The sequence below is a fragment of the Etheostoma cragini genome, chromosome 2 (assembly GCF_013103735.1).
Source record: "Etheostoma cragini isolate CJK2018 chromosome 2, CSU_Ecrag_1.0, whole genome shotgun sequence".
NCBI lineage: Eukaryota > Metazoa > Chordata > Actinopteri > Perciformes > Percidae > Etheostoma > Etheostoma cragini.
Window position 1 is genome coordinate 22,124,935 of NC_048408.1, and position 27,239 is coordinate 22,152,173.

At 40.2% G+C, this 27,239-nt stretch overlaps 2 protein-coding genes across 3 annotated transcripts; both read left to right on the forward strand.

The window, feature by feature from the left end:
- Positions 1-1,914: 1,914 nt before the first annotated feature.
- Positions 1,915-5,503, forward strand: LOC117934725 (basement membrane-specific heparan sulfate proteoglycan core protein-like). 2 transcript variants are annotated; one of them, XM_034856652.1, is made up of 8 exons: positions 1,915-2,181; positions 2,923-3,069; positions 3,150-3,284; positions 3,849-4,021; positions 4,126-4,312; positions 4,400-4,579; positions 4,669-4,935; positions 5,033-5,503. In XM_034856652.1, exons 1-8 carry the CDS (start codon positions 2,133-2,135, stop codon positions 5,035-5,037), a joined length of 1,143 nt encoding a protein of 380 aa, XP_034712543.1. In that variant the 5' UTR covers positions 1,915-2,132; the 3' UTR covers positions 5,038-5,503. The 2 variants fall into 2 exon arrangements, with proteins under 2 accessions (XP_034712543.1, XP_034712536.1); XM_034856645.1 differs by having other exon boundaries at positions 2,056-2,181; positions 2,905-3,069.
- A 9,493-nt stretch (positions 5,504-14,996) lies between these two features.
- Positions 14,997-27,236, forward strand: LOC117958128 (adhesion G protein-coupled receptor E5). The gene is made up of 18 exons (XM_034894396.1): positions 14,997-15,339; positions 15,443-15,569; positions 19,150-19,224; positions 19,497-19,643; positions 19,730-19,867; positions 20,796-20,939; positions 21,270-21,313; positions 21,555-21,665; positions 21,763-21,916; positions 22,069-22,188; positions 22,271-22,470; positions 22,595-22,762; positions 22,941-23,135; positions 23,994-24,211; positions 24,380-24,538; positions 25,428-25,596; positions 25,774-25,875; positions 26,328-27,236. Exons 2-18 carry the CDS (start codon positions 15,539-15,541, stop codon positions 26,367-26,369), a joined length of 2,217 nt encoding a protein of 738 aa, XP_034750287.1. The 5' UTR covers positions 14,997-15,339; positions 15,443-15,538; the 3' UTR covers positions 26,370-27,236.
- The last annotated feature ends 3 nt before the right edge of the window (positions 27,237-27,239 follow it).

Here is a 27,239-nt window from a genome sequence, read left to right on the forward strand (position 1 = left end):
GCCTTGTTTTATTCATATGAATGTAAAGAACAAAATTGCAGGTAAACAGGTAATTATGTTTCTAAAATGCTTTTGAAACAAACGGACTAAAGAGTCTTTCACCCAGGAGATCAGATTCAGTGTGTTGTGCTCATATGCACACATTAATTTATAATACATTGCGTTTGATATCATACTGTACCAATGCAAAGTTTTTATTTACTGTCTCTGTGCCCTCTAGTGTTGACCAGTGCAACTGCATCTGAAACCGTTTTTTCATGCCAAACCAGGCTTGTATTTCCTTTCTCTAGTTATTATTCAATGATAAATTTCAACAAATCTTGAGACTAGATTAGATCTAAATGTATTGATTATGTATCTGCAGGAGGAGCGGCTGAGGTGGAGTATCCGATAATATAGTGAGTGCCACAAATTGTAGTAGCTATAAAATAATGTATATGATATATAACACCTTATACTTTACAGACATTGTCACAGTGTTTCACACAATAAACATTTGTTAGAATACAGTAGGATACAAAACAGAAAATAAGAAAGCAAAACAAATACAATACCAATAAAGGTAAAAGATTAAAAGGCTAAAACTCCCAAATTACAAACGTGACAAAAGCGAGTTGAAACAAGTGTGTCTTCAGCTGCTTTCTAAAAGCGTCAACCGAGGTTGCAGAATGTAAGTTAATAGGAACGGCGTTCCACAGATACTACTGCTAAGGAACGGTCCCCTTTAGTTTTCAGATGAGTGCGTGGGACCACCAGTAGTCCCTGGTTAGAAGACCTGAGGGACCTGTTAGTAGGCTAGTGTATAAACAGAGACATAAACAGGCGCCTGACCACACATTGATTTATATGTAAGAACTTTAAATTGGATCCGGAACTTGACGGAAGCCAATGTAACAAGGATTAAACAAGAGTGATGTGCGACTTATTGAGTTCTGGACCAGTTGTAGACGCCCTGGGACAACTTGCTGAGAGTTGCCGTAACATCTTAGTTTCTTTTATTTAGTTTTACGGATAGACACTAGTCAATTAGAATGCAATATAGCCTATATCTCATGTATAAGTACTGTATATCAAGTAAAAAAAAAATTCGTCACTTTGAGTAAGCTCAAGCTGCCTGGTGGGAACAGCGCCCCCTACAGTCACAAAATACGTTTGTCACAGAATTTGGTGTTTAAATATAAAACCAAGAGTGATCGTCTCAAGTTCACATTGCGTAACCACGGCTCTAAGTTTAGCAGTGTCGAAAGAACTATGTACAGGTTAGTGGTTGATTAATTGACAATTCCACTTCCAACCTATAGGGGGACTGAAGAGGAAAAGTGTTTTCGTGTTGCTTTAAGACTTTTTATTGCATTTTGTTAGACTGCAAAAAATTACAGTTAGTTCTTACCTACCTGGGGGGCTGATAATCAGGGTTTTGTATTAAAGCATTGATACTAACTATTATGAAAAAGTATAGGGATTTCTCTCTCTTTATTGATTTCTGATAGTTTTGATCAAATTCTCTACATTTAATGTTTTAAAGCATTATTTCTGAATATTCTCCAGCCTAATTTAAGGTTACCAGCTCACCAATATCCCAAATTCAGTAATTTTGAATTGTGTTTCATCCGCTACTTATCAGTGACGGCTCACTTGTCAATACAACACAGCCACATGGAGTGTCAGACTAGAGAGAAATCCTTTTCTTGGAAAGCAGAATAATATTCTGAAGAACAACATAAGTAATGTCTCCATGTAGAGTAGTTTGACAAACTTAAATTATTGCAAAGTCACAAAGTCCAGCCCCACGGCCCCCCCCCCCCCTCAGGATCAATACAGTATTTCTAACAACTTCTCTTTATTCAGTTATTTGTTAGCATTATTCAGTTACCAGCATGTCGACTGAAATGTCACCGGGTATCAGTCAGGCACACCGGCCAATTTTGGATAAAAAAAGTTCAATGCAAAATAACAATGTGCCAGTGTAACGTTTCATACGTGACTAGCACTTGTGGACCATGTTTGAATAGGATAAGGGGTACATGGTAAGTTAGGGGTTAAAGGTTGAAATTGATTGTATGAAAAAGAGACAGACCCTGTGAAAGAGAGTTTGTTCACAGGGGAGAAAGTGGGACTATTCTCTGTTCATCATGGATTTCACACCTGGGGTTTTGATCCTGTGTTCTCTGTTGTGTTCAGGTAAGTGTCCGATTTACTTTGAACAGAGCTTTTCTGTTAATTTAATTGAAATCCGTAGAGATGTATTTTTATGTTTTTACTTTCTAAAAAAGGTCACACAAACTTGCTCACCCAGCAATATGAAAAATATGTAGACTTCAACAGCAGTTTCCTTTTAGAAGCAATGTCCCGATTACTATGGATCATCTACGGACCTCATTGTCTGTTTCTACTTAAGAAATAGAAGTTGGAAGCTGTTGAAAGCATGATCTGTTGATCATCCAGACTATAGACATTTCTGATAAGACATGTTGCTGTTTTTTTAAAGTAATTTTTCAATTCTGTGAGCTTCACAAACAAGGTAGTAATCTCAACATCAGGCCATACCAAAACAAAACTATCTGCATGACAACCATTTTTTAGTAATTTGGGGTAAACATAGTTTGGGGTTTACATACTAATACAAATCAATAACATAATATAAAAGTAAAATCTTAGTATTCCTCTCTGACACAATGTCTTTGAGATAATTCTGTTTAATTTCTGTACTTGATTTTTTTTGCTTTGTCATCAAAAGCAATTCTATTCAATCTGTGTATTTGCTCAGCGTGTTTGCTTTGGGGCTGTGTGTGTTTACGCTGGATTTTACCCAGACCCGTCTAAAGGTTCACGGAGTTGCATTGTACACTACATGCATGTGTTCATGCATGCATGTGTGTGTGTGTGTGTGTGTGGTACCAACAGTGATCTCTTTCTGTGCAGTGGCTGGTCAGGCTCCCGTCATCTCAGTGGAGCCCCGGGCTGCTACTGTGCGCCAAGGGGAGTCTGTCAGCTTTAGATGCCAGGTGGCAAGAGGTGCACAGCCAATCCAACTGGGGTGGAAGAGAGCCAATAACCAAGGATTACCAGGTCAGGATTACATGTTATCATTGTTCACATACAGTATCACCATCTGTGAAGTTTCACTGAATTCCTCTTTTTCCTTCTAGACAATGCTAAGACTGGTTCGGATGGCTCTGTGCTGACGCTTGCCAACGCCCAACCTGAAAACCAGGGCCAGTACCGCTGCGTGGCAGCCAACTCTGCAGGCCGCCGCACTGTCGCTGCTGTGCTGAACGTCAAACGTGAGATTGTGTTCACAATTCAGTTCAGAACGCAACTTTTCTGTTCAGGGTCCCCATCACCAATCTTTTAGCTAACTTTCCAGTAGCAACATGCAGTTTTTTTCAGAGGAATTTATTAAGCTGCGTCCTAAACTCAGGTTACCCGCCCAGCACCAAACGGCACACAGACACAGTTAGTGACGATAGCTGGCGAACATAGTGAAGTATTTAACTTTAATAGACGATAGAGACCGAAAACGGAGAGGGAAAGCGTAAACATGATCTTTGTAAATCTTTCAAAAAATACCAAGCAGGCCTGCATTGTTGCATGATCCAAATGTTTGCCACACACGCCATTTTCAGCGCGTAGCTTCCTAGCCCAAAGTTTGTTGTTGTTTCCCCCCAAAAAAAGAGCTTGAGAACGGCGACACACAGAAGGCGGGAGGTGAGGAGCAAAGCCTGACCTCTTGAGGCAGGCTTTATCCTGAAAAATATACCTGAACTGTTGATGCTTTTGATTTGTTTCTGTTGATCTATTTAATTACTGAAGGTCTAATGTGTCACTCTGTACGTCCTTTCTGTCAGATGCTCCTAAAGTACAGCTGACGCCAGCCGGGCCCCTGAGGGTCAGGATGGGTTCCCCTGTGTCAGTGGAGTGTCATGCCACAGGCAGGCCCCGTCCCACGCTGACCTGGAAACGCCAAGGCTCCACCCTGCAGCTGGTTACCAAGGAGACAAATGATGTCAACACAATACAGGTGAACTATGAACACCTGCACTAGGCACAAGTACTAGGCCGACTTTCATTTATTTCCACATTTAAAGATAGCATAAAGAACATAATTGCCTTCTCCTTTCTCAGTGGCCTGCGGTGCATCCAGAGGACGCAGGAGTTTATATTTGCCGGGCTGAAAACAATGAGGGGGTGACAGAAGTCAAAGTTGAGGTTATTGTTGAGGGGCAGCCGGGAGCACCGGTGGCTTCAGTGGGCGCTACAGAAATGACAGTTGTGGAGGGACATACAATCACAATGTCGTGCCAGGCCAGTGGTAAGATGTTTGTATGCTAGTGTGTTTGTGTCAGTATCTCTCACTTCTTTTTTTCACTTGATCCTCTCTTTCTCTTCCTCCTTCCAGGTTCCCCTCTTCCTGTCATCACCTGGTCCAAGCTGCGAGCACCATTGCCATGGAAACACACAGTGGTCGGTGGAGTTTTGACACTAACCAGCGTGGGGCGCCAGGATTCAGGACAATACATCTGTAATGCTACCAACATTCATGGCTACAGTGAAGCATACACACAAATGGAGGTGGAGAGTAAGTCGACAGCGTAGATGATAAACACACACTGTGCATCGTGATTGTCACTGCTCTTAATAACAGTAATTGTCTTCTCTTTCATGCAGGTCCTCCGTACGCCACCTGCCTGCCCGACCAGGTTAGGCTCCAGCCCGGAGACGCCCTGCGTCTGCAGTGCCTTGCCCACGGCTCTCATCCCATTGACTTTGAATGGAGCCGGGTGGGCAGGGTGAGCTTGCCTCCAGGAGCAGAGACGACAAAGGATGGAAATCTGCTGATAGCTCACGTTAAACTGAGCGACAGCGGAATGTACAAATGTGTGGCCACCAACCATGTCGGCAACAGCGAGGCACTGGCCAAAGTCATCATAAAAGGTGAGCTGGTGTTTGGGTTGAAGCAATTCAAACTCTGTCAAAACAACTAATCTGACTTTCTGCTCTATCTTTTACATTCCCTTTGCTTTTTTTTCAGCTTAATCCATTGTGACCACACTGTGGATGCTTCCAACTTCTTCAAGCCAGATGGCTAATACTGAGAAAACAGAGAAAAGGATATTGAATAGATTCTCATATTCTGCCATTGAAAGTGAAAGCTATCAATGCTGTTTAAACTTTTGATTTTATTGCACATACTGCAAGGGGTTAACTTTGTACTTTTATAGAAAACTGATACTGTTGCAATTGTCGCTCCTGTCTCACATTACCCGTTGAAAAACTTTTCCTTGGAGCTCAGTGCGGACTGACGTCCTGCAGTATGTGTGTGGGAGTTTGTTTGCTGGAATGTGTCTGCACCCCGTCTGCCTCCCTTTCTGTCATCTGCTCAGTCCACACTGTTGCACTTCCAAAATTGAAAGGACACAAAAACCAAGAAAAAAAAGATCTGATATAAAACCCCTCATTTTGCCAATAAATATTAAAACAATAAAAGACAAAATAAAAACAATTTCAATTAAATATTATGTTGTCGTGGAAAATGTTTGACAAATTGTTGTGTGTTCTCTGAAGTGTATCCAAATTGGGAACTTCAAACAAATGATTATGAGCGAAAATGGGTCAAACAAGTGAGAAGTAGTTCTCCCCAAAGACCTGTTAACAGTCTTGGATGTGGAGTTCCCCTCTTGGCTACCAGAATCTTTTAAGTAATGAGTGATAAGTGAATACACAGTGGTAGCTATTTTGCATTTAGATATTACAGTAACGTGTGTTGTACCAATGCAACACTGTTATGTTATTTTCAAACATTAGATGAGAGGATGTTTTTTTTCCAAAGTCCAGCAAGGGTTCAGCCCACGTCCCTATTTTGGTAATACTACATACATACAGTCTCTTAATTTTTAACATGTGTTGTCATTTGGCCATGTTTATAATGCCTTCAATTCAATCTGAGAAAAGCTTCACAAAGTCATTTCTTGAACCACATGGTGGCAATATCTAGCTTTTAAATGCACACCCATTGCCTTCATGCCAAGAGCATTTTGAGCCTTCACACCCTCAACAACTGTAGGAACAGATGCAGTACACAATCAAGCTATTGTTTTCCAAATTACTACGTTTCATCCCTAAGTTTAAAAAACACAAAAACACTTGGCTGATAATTGCAACTTTCTGCATAAATATGGACTGTGAAATCCTCTTGAACAGGCAAAGTTCAGTTTGGTCAAACAAACCTGTTGCAAAATGAAACGCTGACTGCCGTGATGTCAGAGAGGATTTAAAGCAGCTTTGACTAAATGAGGTGTTAGCTCAACATTTAGGGTTTGTGGAGGGAGCCGGAGGTTGGAAAGAGAGCTACCATTTCCAAAGCTGCTGCCAGGACAGAGAGCTTGTATCTGCTGTTCGTGATTGTGGCCTCCCTCGTAAAAACGCCCAACCTCCACGGAGAGACAGGCTTTACCCTTTCCACTATTCCTTCACTCCATCTTTACAAGCATCTTCAAAGCTGGAGAGGAAACATCTGCCCTCTGTCACCTCACTCCACCCCCACACTTCACAGACAGACTGGGGGAGGGAGGATGAAGGAGACAAAAAATAAATGCACTACAGAGGATATTAGAGGATGGCCATTTAAATACAGTTTGATTTAGAATGATAAAGAGCTATTGAGTTGGAACAAAGGGAAACATTATCAGAGACAGAGAGGAAACTCTAATTCATTAAAAATGATTCCTCTCTATCTGTGCATGCCTTTGTATTTCTCTCTAATGGAGTCTGATATAAACAGCGAAGTTCACAGGTATCCAGATGACATCCAAGAAAAAGGATTTGTGCACTTTCAGAAGCATTTCATTAGTTTATATTACAGTAGGAGTACACAGCAGTGTTAGGTTTACTCTGGACCGTGCATTGCTTATGTTAGCCTTAAGAGGCGAGGAAAGAAAAAAGAAAAAGGCAATCAGTCCTGAAGCTGTGTCAGCACACAATGGGAGCAAAATACTCCCAAATATGTATTTTCCTCTACTCTGCCATATATTCAAATAATATTTTTGGTTAAAGACCAGCGGGATGTCCCTGCAGTAATAATATGGGAAAACCAGGTCACTCAGGAAGGAACCAATGAGGGGAGAGTTTCCTCAGGAAGTGATAGGTGGAAGGGGGGCGTCTGCCAAGTCTGTTGCTATGGTTTCCACCTGGTGAACTTGGACAAGCTGTGGCAGGGCAGCAGTTTAAACAACAGATTATTCAGTATGTAGGAAGGAGAGCTGGGGTGATAGGGAGCCGAGTTCTTGTATTGTGTTGGCTGCAGAGCAAAGTTGACTATCAGAGTGCATAACCCACGTGTATCACACGCCGCCTCAGATCTCACATTGTGTCAGTGAAATGTTACTGTTTCAAACTAGTGCAACAGGAAGGTACAAGAGCAAATAGCATTTTTCCATGACGCTGATCTTAACAAATAGTGCCACATCAATCAGCTGAAATGTTGTAATGTGCAGAAAGAGGATAGGTCAGTAAAAACTCTGTGAAAATATAGATCAACTGCCCACAGGAAGGGACCTGCCCATAGGTTACTATGAGAGAAAATACTGTATATGTGCAGCATAATATTCCAATAGGATCTGGATGAATAATATATATTAAGGTGCTTAAACGCACAACCTTGACATATGACACAGCACTCAGGCCTCCAAGCTTAATCGCCTAAAATATTGATTCTCAACCTGGGGGTCAAAACCCCTTAGATGGGACGAGACAAATGTGAGGAGTCACAAGAACATTTGACATAATTGGATGAGATATGAAAAAGAAATCTGTTACACAAAAGTGTTTTTATTTGGTAATGGTGTATTTCTATTTTGCCTTACATCTTCGTGCCTCTAAAAATCATTGTAGCTGCACAAGTCAATGTTTTCCTATCAACAATGGAGGAAAAATGACTATGTGTGGTATAAGTGAGTTGCTCACAGTGACTAACCAACAGATGATTATCACCTGATGCATTCCAGCTCATTGTTTTGGTTTTTCGTGACCCAGTTTGCTCTCCCAGGGGCCGGCAAATGACTGGTGTCAAATGAAAAGGTACCAAATAGCAGACAAAGTTAGTGACTAGCTGGTAAACATAGTGAGCATTAAGCAGCTTAAAAGTCAGATATTTCCCAACAGGAGTTTTGTGGAGACTATAAACAGACCAAAAAGAAGAGAGCATTTCAAACTACATTCCAAATGACTACAAATGTTGCTCAATGGGGTTTTAAGCCCCCAAAGTCGACTTCCAGGCAACACTGCGACCGTTGATTCCAAGGCACCTAACCCTGAACTTTAATTTAATCCTAGTGGCTTCCTGGCAGTGCTGCCTTTGACGTTGGTGGCTTAAAACACCAAACACCACAAATGTTGCTCCTGCTAGATTTGTAACTTAGCAACTTTTTTTGCAACACATTCTTGCTTGGTCAGAACCCCTTGGAGTCACTTTGTACCACTCTGTGTACTCCATTTGGTGCAATTTATCAACACACTTGGTCAGGACCTTTTGGTGTCACCTTTTAACACTCTGGATGGGGACACTTTGGTGTAATTTTTCAACACGAAGCGTAAAACCAGGTGTGCGTTTCAGTGACACACGGGGAAACAATGGGACACAAACCACAGCCTCTCCTGGCTGAAAGTCAGGTGTTTTTTGACCCATTCAACAGCCCAACCTGCATCCTTATGTAGATGTTCAGTCTTTAACACTACTCCCATTGTCACTCCTCCTATTACGTCATTTTACAATGAGGCCATGCCCATACATACGCTAAAAGGGTGCCATGTCTGACTTCGAGAGCCACTGACCAAGCATCAACATCTGATGAGTTGGTAGTGCAAACAGCTTCTTCTTTTTTTTTTTTATACTTTTTTCGATGAAGGCTAAAGAAGTGTTATATTTAGTTATTATAGTTGCATCAGAGCTGTGAGCTGAGAGCTGTGAGCATCTGCACTTTGGTATGTGTGTTGTTTCTGCTCTCGGCTCTAAAGTTTCACATTTTCACACCTTTCATCAAGGAGATGCAACTTGCTTTGACGCAGTACTGGCAAGAGCTACTGGCCTCTGCCTGAGTCGTGGTTTAATAGTTTTAACATTGAAGCAAAAGGCAGAGAGGGGCTGTTAAAGCATTTAACGGGTAGGTGGAATCCCAGGACCGTGTTGTGGTTCCATGATATTCATAACAAACTGAAGAATAAGTCAGTTACTTTCATAATTCAGTCATCTACAAATATTACAGTAAACCCAAGGGCATTTCACAATCCTGGGACAAACTCTGTGAAGACCTTTCAGAATCCTTTCTTAATAAAGTTGTCTAAGGTTTAGACTGAAGAGTAGTCACTGACTGAGGCAGAGGTACCACACCACAGATTGACTTCAGCAGTCCACATAGAAATTTGAAAAAATTAAGATGTTTGTCTCAGTTTGATGTGTTTTGTAAATACATTTTCATTCTCTTAAAATCTTTTTTTTCTTGATTCTATTTTCTATCCAACCTACTGTTAACAGATTTAACAGTAGGTTGGAAGTAGGTGGGGATTACACATAATGACAGCCCTGTTAGTCGCATCCACTGGTGCTTGACATTAAAAACACAGCCAGCTCCATCTGGCTGGAAAGACCCTGCTGCTGCTTGTTGCCAAGCATACAAAACCCAGTACTGGTACATCCTTTGATCTCAACTTCCTGCTCTTCACATGGAACTCAAACCACATTATAGGTATAGAGTAATTTCCAGTAGCCTACTTATTTCACAAGGGTTACAGATAAGATGAGATAAAATAAGATAAGTCAAAATAGACTTTATTAATCCCACACTGAGGAAATGCGTGTGCTACAGCAGCTCAAAAGGTATATTACACACATCAGAATAACACAAATGCACGTTAAGTAGAAATAGGACAACAATGTACATAAAGTATAAGACATAGAAAAAATAACATTTGTTAGCGCTGTGTTAGCCATACCTGGGTATTGTTGAGTTATTAAAAGTTAAACAATGTTTTGAAAACAATGTATTTCTGTTTTTGTATGATGCAGCCAGGTTCAGAAAATATGCATTGTCACTGTGAAGAGGTCAAGACCGGCCCTATTGTCTATCACCTTCCCCTCTGTTCCTCTGACCCTAAACTATTGATCAGGTCAAGTCTGGCATTTTACATTTAGAAAGAAGCCATTTGCTTCACACCAGGACGTAGCCTTCCAGCAGGGGAGGAGCTTTCTCAGACTAGGCTAAGACAATGTGATGTTGATTAACTGTATTTTTGTTTGCATTTACATGCTAGAACCTTTTGATCTGTGACCAAAAACGACCCAAAAGGAGTTTGGAGCCATGTCCTTCCTCATTGGACAGCGAAGATGCGCTCAACATGTTACCTTGCCAATGGAGGACCAATAAGAATGGGTTTGAATATAACAGATGAAAGGGAACTTCCCCCAGTGAAGTCCCTTGCTCAACAAGGAAAGTACTTTAGGTTTGGGTTAGAAACAAACAGTAGAAAGCAGAAGAGAAACGTTCGGAGTCGGATCGAAAGCAGATTTTGGTACAACGTGTACAGACATAGTGTCATACTTCCATTTCTTAAACCCAACATTTAAGTTTTGCTTTACAAAATGCATGCATTCTGTATTTGTGTTGATAAACCAACAGTAGAAAAAAACTAAAATAAGAACTGAATGACATCAGTTATTTTCTTTAAGTAGTGATGACACCCTTAAAAAGTGAGTAGAAGAGTAAGATGAAAACAGGCATGGGGTGAAAGGGGAAGGAATAGGATGTGGTGACTAAGAGACATATAATATCCTGTTGGCTGGCTGGTGGAAAATAACATACAGTATATGATGCTAGATTTGGTGAAAAACCAATGAAAAGCTCTTTTCCAAAGCTTGTGTTTGTCCTTCTCTGTGCCTGACTGAGTCGCAGGATGTAAACAGCAACTGCAACTGCAAACTTATAATCTCTCTCTCCATTTACTCTCCTCTGTTTCCATATGTAAGATCCTTTGTAAGTGCCTGCCTGTGTATTTTGTGTGTGTGTGTGTCAGCAGATCTGGGCACTGACATTTAGTCATAGGTCAGTTTCATAAAGTTTATTCCACATTTGAAACATGATGCAGAAACATTCCACCACAATACTGAGATGCAACCTGAAGCAGCTTTTAAATAAAGTATGACACCGACTTTAATATAACACTTAATTTGTAGGCCGCTGGGGTATTGTAAGAAATCTGTCTGTAGTTTACAACAGCTGATTTAAATTTCAATTTAAATTACTCAAGCCTCCTTTGGGATTCTTTCAAACTTTCCCACAACACAACTCTTATTTTGAAAAACAGTGATTTAAAACACTGTTCTCTTTGATGGTAAAGCATACACGTTTTCCCTTTCTAATTGCTGAGCAAAAAAAAAAAGGCTGTTACAGAGCCAAATATCTAGATTGAACTTCATCTGCAATTATGTAAGCAATTATGACAATTTAGCTCTGAAATGTATTTGCTGATGAGTAAAAAAAACTTAAATCTCCTTCTCTGGTGCTGATCTATTTTTCTTTCACACACACTGCTCTTATACTGTCTAAAGATCACTGCTACTTGTTAGTCTTATAAATAACATTCTCTCTCTGACATTTTTCCCATGTCGTTTCTTCTTTCGGATGACTGATGGTCGCAATGGGCAGACGTCCATTTTCTGCATGTGGGATAAATGTAATGTTCACTGGCTGCACGTCACGTTACACACACGAACACGCACGCACGCACGCCCGCACACGCACACGCACACGCGCACACACACACACACACACACACACACACACACACACACACACACACACACACACACACACACACACACACACACACACACACACACACACACACACGCACACACAAACACACGCACACGTTAGCAAGATGCATCTGCTTTTGTTAAGCCTTTTGTTTACTGAAGATGCTAAGGGGATGTTAACTTGCATTCTCTCATCCTCTTCCTGGCTACATGTGCGGGTGATTTGTCTGTCTCCAAGTGTCTGCACATTTGTCTCCGTATGTCTGGTCCTCTGTCTTTGTGAATATGATGAAAAATGATGACAGAGAGTGAAGATGATGCTTAAAACAACCAAGACAGAGAGTGACAATGAGAGACTGTTGGGAGGAAAAGAGGTCATGTCCGCTAGCTTTGCTGTCTGTGTGAATGAGCTAAAATAATCTGAGAATACACAACCTGCTTGTCATGGAAACGGCTGACACTGTGTGCAACAGCAATAGTGTGTTTTGCAACAGTTGTCTAGGCTTTGTCTTTTGCTTCCAGGAAACAGAAGCAAGTTGTTGAAGCGAGTTGCTTCATATCCACCTTCAAAGGGTAAAAGATGCGTACATAACCTATTTCCGGCTACCATATGTAACACACGCTTATGTGGTGGACTTTGTTGTAGTACATTGCATGGTAACCATGACGACTTATGTGCAATGAAACCTTCAAAAACTGGAAATGCAACAACTTCATGTAAAGTATATGGTCCCACCTCATTGGGTTTATTTGTTTATTTTAACTTTAACTGTTTGCATTTTATTTTTCTATTTGTCTGTAATTTAATCTGTCATATTGAACTGCTAGACTGTCTGTCATTGAAAAACAATGACAATAAAGGTCTTTCTTTCTTTTTAAGATTTTGATTTTGGATTCCCATCTCTGTTTTAGGGTCTTCTTGCATCACAGACAAAGAAGTGGAGTAAAATTCAACTGACCATTTGCTAAAATCCTCTGCTAAACAGAAATAGTTTAATCATAGCTTAGTAACCCTAACCTACCACATGGTAGGTATGTCAAGCAAGCACGACTATCTCCATGTGTAGATGCAGGGAATGTGGTTGTAGCATAAGCAATACTTCACAATCAAAGATTTTGGACGGTTGTGTTTACTTTTTAGGGTTTTCAGAACCAAAAACAAAAGAGTAAAAATTAAAGAATTGAACCAAACATGTTGTTTAACTGCTCCAACTAGCCAACTATCTCACTACCACTTACCAACTCCATTATATTGTAGGTTTACCTAAAAAATAAAAACGATTCATGACACATACATCCTTTGAAAACATTGTCTCTGTCTTGCTGTATCCTATTTGAGGAAGTTTACTCTATAACAACCACAGTCAGCCGTCTCCGTGATATTGTTACACAGTGTCTACACAGAAGTTGTAGCGTGAGCAGCAAAATAGCACACAGCTGCTTAAATCTGCTAGCAACAGTAAAATGAGAGATGGTTTTTATCCCATTGTTTATGAAATTGCACAGAATTTCATGTGCTAAACCTCCTACAGTTATCACTGTAAACTGCACAGACTCTTTCACAGTCGTTATCGTAAAAAAATATGCATGCACCTGCTGCCATTGGAAGTGACGTTTTGCCCTAGCCAACCAGACCATTCATCAAGCTTTAAACACTGAATTACCAGCATCAAAATGTTTGGTTGTAAAAAGTGATATTCCAACAGCGGACTTAAGTTCTACAGAACTCCGACAGGATGAGAAATGTTTCAGAGCAACCAGCTGTCAAAACGTATGGACTACCACCGGACTGAGGACACGAAAAAAAAAAACTTTGAAGTTTTACAAAGCCTGTGAGCAACAAACTTTTACAGTAATAAAGAAATAATAACAACTGCGTTAACGCGCAAAGAAAAAATTGTCGGCTTTAATTAATTAATGAGTTAACGCGATAATAACGCGTTAACTTGCCCAGCCATATATATATATATATATACACTATATATATATATATATATATATATATATATATATATATATATATATATATATATAGTGGGTGGTACTAGCTCAATCCATAGGGCGTTGGGTTCGGAACTGGAGGGTCGCTAATTCAAGTCCCCATTCGGACCAAAGTATGGAGTGTGGGCTGGTATCTGGAGAGATGCCAGTTGCTCCTGGGCACTGCCTAGGTGCTCTTTAGCAGGGTGCTGAACCCCCCTCAACCGTATATATACACATGTTGGTCATGTAGATTTGGATTTTTATCCTCTTATGATGCATGTGCATGTTGTGTATCATATTTGTAAGCTACTGCGACCTTGAATTTCAACGAAGTATCTATCTATCGATTTTTTTGCACACCACCTAGTATATATATATTTGAAGACAGAATATTGGGCCCCTTGTCCCTTTACCCACTCAATAACAGCACACAGTTCTGGCAGTCTGTCAGCAATCACGATTTTTGGTGGTTAATGCCCCTGCATAGCTTGGGTAAGCTAATGTTTCTCCTCTTCTGCCATACTTGCGTTGCCAAACTGCATGCACACACTTATTAACGTCATCAGTGTTTACAAACTGTTAAAAGATCTATTGGTACTTGTCAGATGTAGCAACAGTAACCGAGGGGGATGGGGCGTAGAGGTACAAGTTAAAGCTGTGGCTTTGTGAAAAAAATAGTAACCAAACACTTTAACCAAAGTGCCTTCACATAGTTTGTACTATCATTCATTGAATAGTTTGTACTAGTTGGTTTGTTATGAAGCCCATATTGATAAAACAGGCTATACTTTAATGTTTGTGGACTGTTTTGGCTATGTCATTAGACGATAGAGTTATACTGTACAGCACCCCTCTGTAAACTACATCATTGTGGTCTTCTGAAGGATTTCACTGTAGTTGAGATCATCCTACATCCATCTTTAGTCTGTTTTCTTGCTGTCTGGGGGATTGAGAACACACAGAAGGTTTGTCACTGGAATTGGGTGAAGGGCTGAATATTTGGAGGCTGGAAATGAGGAAAAGGAGGAGGGGATTTAGAGTTGGGGAGAATGGGAACAGATACAACTACTTACTGGTAAAACTCACACACAGCAGCAGCTGTTTAGATTGAGTGTTTGTCATCGGCCTCTCTTCGGTCTCGGTTCCCCCCTCCTCTCTTTCTCTTTCTCTCGTGGGAGTATTGTGAATAGCTCCTGAAATAGAGCCCACTGGAGCGCAAAAGGAAATGTGAAAGACGGTGGGGGTGGGGGTTGTGAAAGCAATGTGATACGCTGCTAGTGTGAGAAATGTGTTCACATGGAAAGATATGGAGTGAAAAAAAGAGTAAGGAGTGATGTGACAAGACAAGGCCACACAGATGAGTAAAAAGGGAGAAAAAGAGAAAGAGAGAGAGAGAGAGAAAGAGAGAGAGAGAGAGAGAAAGAGAGAGAGAGAGAGAGAGAGAGGGAGGGAGGGAGGGAGGCGTGCTCAGACTGAGAGTGAATCTAAGGGAGGAAGAAAGCTGGTGAAGGTTCACTGTTATTTTCCCGGCCATACAATTATCCTCTTCAGCAAGGATTTATCTTTGTTTTTTGGATTCTCATACTGGATTTTAAGGACTGTGGACTACAGAGAAGTCAGAAAAAAACAAAGATTTCTTGAACATTGTGACAGGTTCTAAACTCTTATTATAAGACATCAACCAGATTTACAAGATTCACAACAAATTCAAAGTCATCAACTGTGTGTGGATATCGGTTTGCTTTTGACATGGGGTCTGGGAAAGGGCTACTTCTTCTTGGTAAGTCTGTCTATGAGCAATGAACATGTGTGTGTGTGTGTTTGTGTGTGTTTGTGTGTGTCTGTGTGTGTATGTGTGTGTGTGTGTGTGTGTGTGTGTGTCTGTGTTTGTTTGTGTGTGTGTGTGTGACTGGGTGGGTGGGTGTGTAAAGGCTAAGAAAAAGAAAAGAAACAAAAAGCACAGGGAATTTAGAAATGTTGTAACGCTCAGTTGACATTCTTGAACTTTTTGTTTCAGTCAGACAGTTTTTTTTAAAGATGTGGCAGCTCAGAAACAAATGTAAATACATGTTTTTTGTATACAAGCCTCAATACAAGCTCAACTATAAATTTGGCAACTATTATCAGGAGGTCATAACTTGTGAATTTGATAGCAGATCAATTGATCTTTCAGTAACGTTAACACTGCCAGACAGTGAGCAGCCCTCCAGCTGGGTTTGCTGCGGTGATGCATGGAGGTCAGAGTGGCTGCTGTGAAGTAAGAACCTTGGTCACCGAGGTCTACATGACAAAGTCCAAGGATTTTTTTTTAGACTGTAGAAGAGCAAGAACAGCTGCTCATGAACTTTTATCTTTATATGCTGCTAGGTTGTTGAATACAAACTGTATGCAAACATTGTCAACCTTTTGCTGCATTTATAACTTCCACCTTCTATCAGGCACAACCGTACAGCATATGAAACCAGAAGAGAGACATACAGACAAAATAATGCAACATACTGCTTGTCAATAAATGTGAGACGGAAGAGACACACCGAGAGGACAGACTTACAGACTGTTCATTGACCACTGTGCTTACTGGTGAATTAACGTCAGGTGCAAGCTGAGCACAAAGTCAGTCTTTGTATATTTGCAGGGTTTGTTTCTGTCCACAGTTATTTAGTCATACAGTTAGACTCAGTCACACTCTTTCATATACTCACTGTCAAACTTGGTCTGGTTTTCCTAAAGTGGGAGCTTCCGCGGCAACAGAGGGCTCATTGTGATCCTGGGGGGGAAACACAGGGGCGATATGGGATACTTTTTACTTAGACCAGACCATGTGACTGGCATGTGTCCGTTGTGGAGTGTAATTAATCTGACAGGCAGGGGGTGGAATTATGGGATGGGTTTAGCAGGAGGAAGACAACAATCACACTTAAACAGATTAAGAGTATTTCATTGAAAAGGTGGCATACAGCAAACACAGACAACTTTACTCAAACACTGTACAGTTCAACCAACTCTTTCATGGCCAGACCCATGGAACAAAAATCTGTTTAATCAGATTTAGATATTAAAAAGCAACAGAATATCTGACACAGAATATGTATGCATTGAAATTAAGCATCTGAAGTTTTGGTCTCTAACTTTTACTCAACTTCAAATTTTCATAACATATTCTTTTCATTTACAAATTCTCACCTTTGTTTTTCTAAGTTCCTAAATTCAGAATCCAAAATTCAACATAAAACAATTCAATATACCAAATTCTGATGCAAAATACTATGTATTAAATTCAACTACTACATTTTCAACTTTCTCAAATTCAACAGGCCAAATTCAGCTGCAAAATCTAACGTTTAAACATGTTGAATTTGAGCAAGTATATACAAATATGTTAGTTGAAAGTTGTATTTTGCATCTGAATGTGTTATATTGAAATGTTTTACGTTGAATTTTTGATTCGGAATTTACGTACTTGAAAGATGAAAATTAGCTGTTGAAAAAATAGTAAAGTTCAGAGTAAAAACATTCTGATACGTAACTTAAATGCGTACATTTTTAGTGCCAGAAATTCAATGGCTTTTTAATTTTAAAATTTGATGAAACAGATTTACTTCCACAGAGACCTATCTCCACAGTGCTGGAGTATGGTCTGGCTAAACTATTTGTCACTATGAGATAGGAGGAAAAAAACACTGTAGCTTGTTTGTTATTCACAATTGTCTTGGAAAGTGCTAAGCTCTGGAAGCAGGGACGGTGCTCTAGCAAAAAAGATAGCAGAGATAGCAGAAAGGGAGGAACATACCTTACATCCAGGCTTTATCTCCGCACTGTACATCTGATAAACCAGACTAAGTTAAACCCAACTACTAATCCTCATTAGATGTCTTGTTTAATATCTGAAGATCAATATAGGGTGACCAGACGTCCTGAAAAATTCGGCTCAGTCACGTAATCCAAGCAGTTGTCCTGGATCACAAATCTTGCCCTAATTGGAGCAAAGTCTCAAGATCAGACTCTCGAGTAGTTATACTCTGATAGAACAGTAAAAACTGTTCAAAAAAAATCTTTAGGTAGTTTTACCCATTCTCATCTGGTCATCCTGGATCCATACAGTGTAGAGACTTGCTTTTTGGAGCCTGTGCAGAGACTATGCACGCAGTTCCAGAGCGATAAATCCACGATTGACTATTGACTATTGGCTAGTTTCTGTTTTTGTCAGCCGGCAGCCATCTTTGATTTGGGAAAATTACCATAACTTTGACTGACAACTTTCTTGACCAATCACATGAAGCAATGTGTTTCCAAGAGTTTGCTCAGTGAAGAGAGAGCCCTGAGAGGATATAAACATAGTTTATTTCTGTTTCCCCTGATTGCCAACATCTAGAAGAACCCTTTTCAAAAGCCAAAAGGAATGGTCATTATTGTTCTTTGTGTACATTTCTGTTAGATTTCATTTCTGTTTACTCTTTTCTTTTGTCTATATAGTGATTCAACAATGTATACATTAATGCAAATAACATATCCTGATAGGCTAGGTTCTCCTGAAATAAATTATGTCTATAACTTGATTGTGCATAACAGGGTTGAGGTTATACAAACATTATTACAAAATGAGACCTGGCAAACAAAAGATGGAAAAAAGTGTTAATGAAGGAAGGATGGCAGATGTCATCAGCTTAAAGTCAAAGCAGCTACTGTAGATTTTATTGGTGACCCATGAATCAACAAGGTTAGGCCATGGAAGAAGCTCTATTTGCTTTAGACAGAGCAGTGTTGAATCAACCAGCTTACATGGTCACATTACAATACTGACATGCGGATGTTTAGCATAACATGCGGATGTCAAGAGGTGTAATATGTACAGTGTTCATGGAAACTCATCCAATAGTGTTGAGACAGTTCACTCAAAAAGTCAGGAGGTTGAGCTATTTTGCAGGATAAATACAACTTTTACATATTAGATATTTCAGTCTGGACTAAAGTATAGGACCGAATGACCTAACCACAGACTGTGCTCCAGCCACTGACATGTATCATAACTGGAAATTGTGTAATACCTTAGCCGGAAACTGCGTGTAATCCTTTTATTTTGGGGAAGTTTCGTCACGTGCTTGCACTTTCAGCAGTGGCAGAGACACTCTAAGGGACAGGGACAAAAAAAATTTGGGGCACCAGTACTGTGCACAGCGTTAATATTTTTGCTCAAATGTCACACAGCACAACCACCTGTAAAGATGCGTTTGGAGCCTTCTCGGATGTTACTTGGACTGTTGAAATGCTCTTACAAATAGGCACAGTGCACAGATGTGCTTGCCTTGCTTTATTGTATGTTAAATTGAAACTAAATGGCTTCTTTCTCTCTTTCCCCGCAGGCTTATTGAGTATGCTTGGGAAATGTTTCTCTGCGTGTGGCAACGGCTTCAACGAATTTAACGGTGGCTGTGTTGGTAATAATCTGCTGTATTTTCTAATATCTACTATCCCTCTCCACTCTGTTATTTCTGTCCACCCACCTCTTACTGAAGTTGACCAGGAAAAGTGGCTTTTTTTGTGGTGACATTCCACCTCTTTTTTTCCATTTGAGCACGGCTCATGTTCAGAGTTGATTGCAATGAAAACAGCAGAAGCACGTGTTTAAATTCTTATATCACCACTTTGTGTTTTATTGTGTATTGACTAAGACATTCACTTTTTCTTATGTAATTGTTTCCAAATCCAGATCAAGATGAGTGTGAAGATCCAAGACATTGTGGAGAACACACAAAGTGCTTCAACACGAATGGCAGCTTCTACTGCCAGTGCATGCCAGGCTTCAAAAACAACAATGGGCCAGCTAACTTTACGCAGTACAGTGGACAGTGCACAGGTAAGCATGTGTATGAGGGGGAGAGATCAGTGTCTCTCTCTTGTTCGGCCAGTCTTCTCACCCATCTTCACTTGTTCTACTGACAGATATCAATGAGTGCACCGATGGAACCAATATCTGCGGTCTCACTGCAACTTGTCATAACTGGATTGGGGGCTTCAACTGCACGTGCCGCTTTGGTTACACCAACAACAACAACAACAGTAGTCATGGAAACTGCAAAGGTAAGAAGAGTCTACTAATTTGTCTCTACCTTTGTCTGCAGTTGATTGGTATTGTACTTCTCACAAAACAACTTGCTCAACAGAATTATAAAGTTAAAGTTGACATGGATTATTGTTATCGATAAGACCAATTAATGCGTTTTCAATTGTGGATTTTTTACACGAATTATGACCTCATGACAAAAAACGAATCACACTTCCATTTTTAATTGTGTTCTAGTAGAGACTAGTTGCATTCCCTAAATATATATGTTATCGCAATTGCTTGAAATTGAGAGACAGTATCTTAATAGATTATGAAGTAGGTAGGTTTGCTAACACTAGTCACACCAAACTACTGATCACACCAGACCAGGAAAGATTGGACTAGCAAAACTCCTGAGAGTTTTGGTGGGTTTTACTGAAACATTCAACTTTTCGTTGTTTTTCTTCTTCAAATAAACAGCCAAGAGATAGAAGTGATAATGCAGGAGCTTCTCACTAAATAACAGAAAGAACTCCTCTGTCAACACCCATGGCATTATTACAATGACATGGGCACGTTTCAAATAAAGCTTTAAATGATTATACATGAATCAGGGAATCCATAACTTCCCTCCACCTAAAGAATATTTTAGGAATTAAAAACCGCTTGTCCTGGGACGACCTCAAAAAGGTCATACATGCCTTTGTTTTGTCTTAATTTAACTGTTCTCCTTCCTCCCTGTAATTACATCTCTTGCCTCCCTAAATTGCACCTCTTAACAAAATCTAATGACAATGGTTACCGGGAAAGTTCAGAACTGGCTCTAAGATCCTTTTGCCAACAATGACGGACTCACAGGATAGTGCTGCAGGTTCCATTGCAGAGACGCTTGTTCCATTCGCAATCATTGCCCTTAAGTTATGTCAGTAATTCCTAAAATCTCCGTTCCTTCTCCTTACACAGACATAGATGAATGCCTCGAAGCTGAAAAGAAAAACGAAGATCTCTGTGGAGTGACAGGGACTTGTAGAAACAGTGATGGGAGTTACCAGTGCAAGTGTTCAGAAGGATACACCACTTATGGCAACGAAAGGACCCCATGCTCAGGTGAGTGTATGGGTGCAAATACAAACCCTCTCCATTACCATAATTTACTTTCAGTTCCTCGAATTACGCCTCTACTTGTTCATACCATGCTGGGACAAACCATACCACACATAAATCATTGTAGTACCTTTGTGTACTTTCTGTTTTGACTCATCAGATTCCAGATAACATGTGGTATTTGTCCCACAGAATGAGGGGGATGGGATTTTGTTCTGTGCTGCTGCTTTGTTTTTTAGATTTTATAACACTCCTCGGCTTTCAAGTCACACTGTAGTGAAGTAAACTCAGCCTGCGGGATTACAATCTGATGTTTCGCTCTGTTTCATCTAGAGCTTGACTGTGAAATCTTCAATGGATACGACGGGATTGCACCGGTAAACTACACTTTAAGATGCTAAATGATTAACATGCTGAAACAATTCATTACGTTTGAGTGGGTTTATTTTCCAACTTGTCCCTGCAGCTCAGAGTGCAGTTATAATCCAGCACTGCTAAAAACATCTTAACCAATTTCCTCTACTTACTTAGTCCACCCTGCGGCCCTGTAGGGTTTAGTTTACATGAACTTTAGTAGAGGGCAAACTAAATATTCATATTATTCTCTCTGTGTCTCAGTTGCTCGGAGGCCTGGCAGACATTTTGTCCATGATGAGAAACAGCTGTTTAGCTCTGTCAAAACCAAGTGCCGCTGGTGAAGACAAAACAGATGGAGATGCGCTACTGGAGGTCAGAACAGCAGATACAAAACTTAGACACGTTCGCACACACATAAAGACACAAAGTATTCATTGATTCCCCATCTGTTGTCTTGCAACTTGGACAGAACCTTTTCACAGCAACCGATGCCTTCCTGTCCCCCGGTCAACTGGACAGCAGTGAAGATGTGAGCGGATTGCTCAGTACGATGGAGAACGCTATTATGCTCATTGGCCCACAGCTCAAAGACAACCGCACACAAATAGGGGCCTCTGAGACAGGTAACAGTGTCCATACGCTCAGCCATGCTTTGCATACTGTGTTTGAAAAATTACAAGTTTATAGTTTTTTTTCCATGGACGAACATTCATGATTAATAATTGATAGTGGGAAAGCTAATGTGAACTATGCCATACAAAATCTGCTTTAATAGATCTAGATATTGCAGTGCAGAGGGGAAAGACTCCACCCACTGGACCAATCCATCTGACCAACGAAAATGCTACACTAGACACTGACTGGACAACAGCAGCAGGGACAGGATCGTACCCTGGTAAAGTATTTTCTTATCTCTTCTGACAAAAAAGTCACAATTTTGTCAATGAATACAATCACATTTCTTAATGTCTTTACAGGTTTTGCTCTGGCTGCGTTGTTGAGCTACAAGAACCTTCAGATATCTGTTAACCGGTCCTTTGAAGCGCTCACAGGACATGAAAAAGATGGTGTGAACCCCTCCTTTCAGATCTCCTCTAGAGTTGTGTCTGTTGTGGTCTCCAACCCATCCACTCAGAACCTGAGCCGCTCTGTCAACATCACCCTCAGACATTTACAGGTAGCCCCACCTGTCCTAGTGTATTAGTCATTATAGTTCAATAAGTATTTGATGTACTGGAACATGAAGATATAAATGAAACACAAAGCCTACTTTAAACCAAGTGGTTTTGTTATGTCTATAGGATGTGGAGGAGTCAGCTAACTTGAATTACGTCTGCGCATACTGGACTGAGAGTGGGACCTGGTCCACAGGTGGTTGTTATCAACAGCACTCCAATGCCACACACACTGTGTGTACATGTGAACATCTGAGCAGCTTTGCTGTACTCATGGCACTCTACCCTATAAAGGTAGGAAGCTGACACACACACACACACACACACACACACAAACGCACACACGCACAACCCACACACACACACACACACAAACACACACACACACACACACACACATACACACACACTTTGTAAATTACCAAATTACCCTATGATTTCAATTAATCAGCTAACATGTTTTCTCTACCAGCACACGTTTGGGCTCCAGCTGGTGACCAAGATAGGATTGATCATCTCCCTGCTGTGCCTCATACTGTGCATCCTGACATTCAAATTCTGCCGCTCCATACAAGGAACCCGAACCACCATCCACCTGCACCTCTGTATCTGCCTTTTCATTGCTGACCTTGTATTTGTGGCTGGCATTTCACAAACTAAACCTGTGGTAAGTATGTGCAAACAAATAGTGACAAATAGTGGTTACACAGAGTGCAGTCATCTGAATATGTCTTTAATGTAATAAGAAAGTAATTGAAGTTCTGTAAAATGTTTACAATGGCTTGAACTGCTCCACTCATCACCCATGCAACAAAGCAGAGCCCAGTTAATACGTCGAGAGGCACTCTTCTGCAAACCTCAAGCCTGTCTTCCTGCCACTTGAATACCTCTGTGGTTACGTTGAGGCAAAAAAAGGGAAAGAACTGTGCTTCGAGACGCTTTGAGAAGGCTGACAGTGGAGAGGAAAATCCCAAAATGACCAAATAAGTCTTTGTAATAAGTGGTGGAAAATAACAGCTTTGGAGAACTTGTGCATTTCAATTTTTATGCAACTTTATAGTGTACTTTACAACATTTCAGAACACATATTGTGTTTTCTACTGTTTATTTGACAGCTGCAGTTATGCCAGACACACACAAAAAACATATTATTAGTTTGTGCTACATTTATATAGATCAAACCATCCAACAGTGTATGAAAGAGTTAAATTATATAATTGTTGGTCAGACAATGTATTATTTGGTAATATTGATATATGTTTTGAAAGGGCCTAAATGAATACTTTTACTTTTGGTAATCGCAATATGACTTTACTGATAAGTTAGTGATAGAACTTACTGTAAGAATCTAACTTCTACCCCCACTGGTCTTCATTTAGTTAATCTATCTGTTGTCTAATCATCAAAAACAGCTTTAACATTTCTTATTTAAATTATTGTCTTGATCATATCACTGCTGTGAGAAATTTCATTCCTCTGCTTCCTCTTTAATCTCATCTCATGTTGTCACGTTACATTATTACAGGGCAGCTGCAGGTTTGTTGCTGCGATGCTTCATTACTTCTTCTTGGGAGTGTTTACCTGGATGCTGTTAGAAGGGGTGCAGCTGTATCGCATGGTGGTCCTGGTGTTCAACGCCACCATTCGGCCCCTCTATTTGTTCATCATTGGTTATGGGACACCCCTTGTTATTGTCGTCATATCTGCCATCATTAGACCAAACGAATATGGCACTGACCAGCAGTAAGTGTTATAGTATGTGTGTATGTGTGATTGTGTGTGTGTGTGTGTGTGATTGCATACTGAATGTTTGATGGCAATGACATCATTGCATTACACAGACCTGCTGTTATCTATCTCAGCGACGTCATGAAAACCCTATCATGCACATGTTTCCTTCCTCCCAACTAGCTGCTGGCTGTCCCTGAAAGACGGCCTCATCTGGAGTTTCTACGGCCCCGTGTGCTTCATCATCATCATCAACGTTTTCTTTTTCATCGTTACTGTCTGGAAGCTCGCCCAGAAGTTCACCAGCCTCAACCCAGACCTCTCAAAACTGCACAAAATCAAGTCAGTCTGTGTGTTTGTTTGCCTGTGTGGCTTTTTGTGTGTCTGCTATTGCTGTGGTGTGTGAAGTAATGTGACCCTCACCTATTCAACAGCTAAAGTCAATACCTATGTAGCCCAGATAGAGCAGCTTTGGGAACTGAAAATGCATCAACGGAAAGAATGTGAGAACTTTGTGAGGGAAAAATGTAGCGAATGTTTTTTTAACCAACTCTGCTCTCTCTAATGTCCTGTTACTGAGGGGCTCCCGCTCTACGTCCATGCATGCTCATTTTTTACTCCACTCAGTGCATTTGTGAACGACACCGTGTTAACGTGCAGCCGCAGAACGCATCATGGTTCATCAATCAGAGATGTTCAATGATCAATGTTAGTCCACGGAATTGGGAATGGAAACTTCTGGGAGCAGTTCTTGAGTTAAAAAAACAACAACTCAGAAAGCATTTGATTCTAATCCTAACTTTTCTGAGGTTTCTGGCAGTGGAAAATGTTGTACCCATCCAAGTTTCTGTTCAAATTTTGTCAGATTCTGAGGGACTGAAATTTAAACCCGGTGTTTTACATGATAACACTTGCATATACCTTTGATTCCCTCTGTATCTTCTGAATTATATTGCTAGTTATTAATAGAAATAAAGGGGATATATCACCAAATACTACAAGGGGATAATGCAGGATACACTGAAAGAAACTGTTTTTTCTTTGACCTTTCATAGTCATCAGTTGCTTTTGGCTTCTCTCTTTCCACCACCTCTTCCTTACGCCATTCAGGGGGTTTCCAGACAGTACAGGGGTTGCTGAGTCATCCATGTGTTTGGGCTCATGTTAATCTTTCCTTTTGTTCTCTATCTGTTGCCTGTTTTCTGATTCCATTCTCCTTTTTGCTCTGCAGAGCTTTCACAGTGACCGCTATCGCGCAGATGTGGGTACTGGGTCTAATGTGGGTGTTTGGGGCCTTCCTGTTTCAAGAAGACTCTACAGCAGCAGCGTACATCTTCACTATCCTCAACAGCTTGCAGGGAGCGCTGGTCTTCGTCATGCACTGCCTACTGTCTAAACAGGTAGGGTACAGTAGCTCTGTGTGTGCGTATGCAGGTGCATGTGTGTGTGTGTGTGTGTGTGTAAGATATTAACACAACAGATCAAACTATACAAGAAAGCAAAAGACATTGTAACTACAAAGATGTAGGGGATTTGAGCAGTGGATTATTTTCCTGATGTTCTGCTGCCTTCTGCAGGTGAGAGAGGAGTATGCCCATTTTGTCTCCTGTATCTGCACACCAGAGAAGAAGAGATTCTCGGAGTTCAGCAGTACCAATCCATCCAGTAGTCAGTCACAAGTAAGCATCAAGGAACCTCCCTCACTATCATTCTCTAAGTCACAAACACATCAAATACATTTTTAAGGTATTAATGCCACAACATTTTAGGCAGACATGTTCTTTTTTTTACGTTTAATGGTTACTTCTCTGCATTTATTTAAAACTTGAATTAAAATTTCACAGACAAAAGATATGATCATCATAAGATTAAGCATTAAAATGATCTCTACCTCGACCAACCATGACATGTAAAGGCTATTTACATTAATAATGCATACCCATTTATTGAAAAAATATTGGTCATACTTAAAAATGTTTACTTTCGAATGCCATCCTTTTACTGGAGTATTACATTGTGGTTTTGCTACTTTTACTTTAATAAAAGCTCACCTCTGCCATTGCTGAAACACATTACATATAGTATGATGTCTAACATTGTTTCTGATCTTGTGCTGTTTGTGTTTATTCAGGGTTCTCGCAGTGGGCAGCATACCGGAGAATCCCAAATATGAGGCGCTCTATATTTTATTGTACCCCAGAGACAGACTACCACACCTTTAACCTATCTCGGCTAACTTGGCCCTTGCCGGTTTGGATGACTTCATTTTTACAATGTTGTTATTTCAAACTTTACTTTAGTTTTTTTTGTAACACTGCACCAATTGTTTAATGTCACATCTAATTAAACAACTAATTATATCAGACAGGTCTGAATGGTCGTCTGATTAGCCCCAGTAGTTACATTGCAGAACTTTCAGACCCTAATAAAGTTGATGGGACCAAAATATACATAAACCTATATAATCTATAAACCTAATCCACTAAGTAGCCCCATCTGACAATTGATTACTAAAGTCAGTCTTTACATGTGTCATTACTGTCAGAGTGCAAGAAGTCTTCTGTCTTTTTTTCAGGAACTCTGTGAACCTGACAACATTTCAGTGTTTTATTGATTTGTCCAAAACATATCACAATCACAATATAAGCTGTGTTGTCTTTGAAGGGATTAAAAGTGATACATACAGTACATGCTGTGTACCGACAAAGACTATTTATTTTCAAGTGCAGACTATATAAGTCTACAGTATGTAGGCTACAAGAAAATAGAAGTGACGCTCTTTATGTTTAAAGCATGAGCAAAAAGTTTGCACTGTATTTTATATACATTTTTTACTATGTGGAAAAAAGGGTGGGGATGATTTTTGTTCATGGGATGTTCACATAAATTATTCCATGTTTCCATGTTGTGTATTTACCAGTATGTCGTAATGGTGTAATGGATGATGCAAATGCCCCATGAAGTGCCTCTGATTTTTCCTGCATGTTCCTGCTAATCCCATGTAGCAAGGATTTCATGCTTTTTTCTTTTTTTTTTAATATTT

Coding starts and splice junctions, on each gene's coding strand:
- LOC117934725 (XM_034856645.1), top strand. CDS start 2,133: ATGGATTTCACACCTGGGGTTTTGATCCTGTGTTCTCTGTTGTGTTCA. Junction 2,182..2,904: donor GTGTTCTCTGTTGTGTTCAG/GTAAGTGTCCGA, acceptor TGGTACCAACAG/TGATCTCTTTCTGTGCAGTG. Junction 4,022..4,125: donor ATGATGTCAACACAATACAG/GTGAACTATGAA, acceptor CTCCTTTCTCAG/TGGCCTGCGGTGCATCCAGA.
- LOC117958128 (XM_034894396.1), top strand. CDS start 15,539: ATGGGGTCTGGGAAAGGGCTACTTCTTCTTG. Junction 24,212..24,379: donor GAATATGGCACTGACCAGCA/GTAAGTGTTATA, acceptor CCTCCCAACTAG/CTGCTGGCTGTCCCTGAAAG. Junction 25,876..26,327: donor CATCCAGTAGTCAGTCACAA/GTAAGCATCAAG, acceptor GTGTTTATTCAG/GGTTCTCGCAGTGGGCAGCA.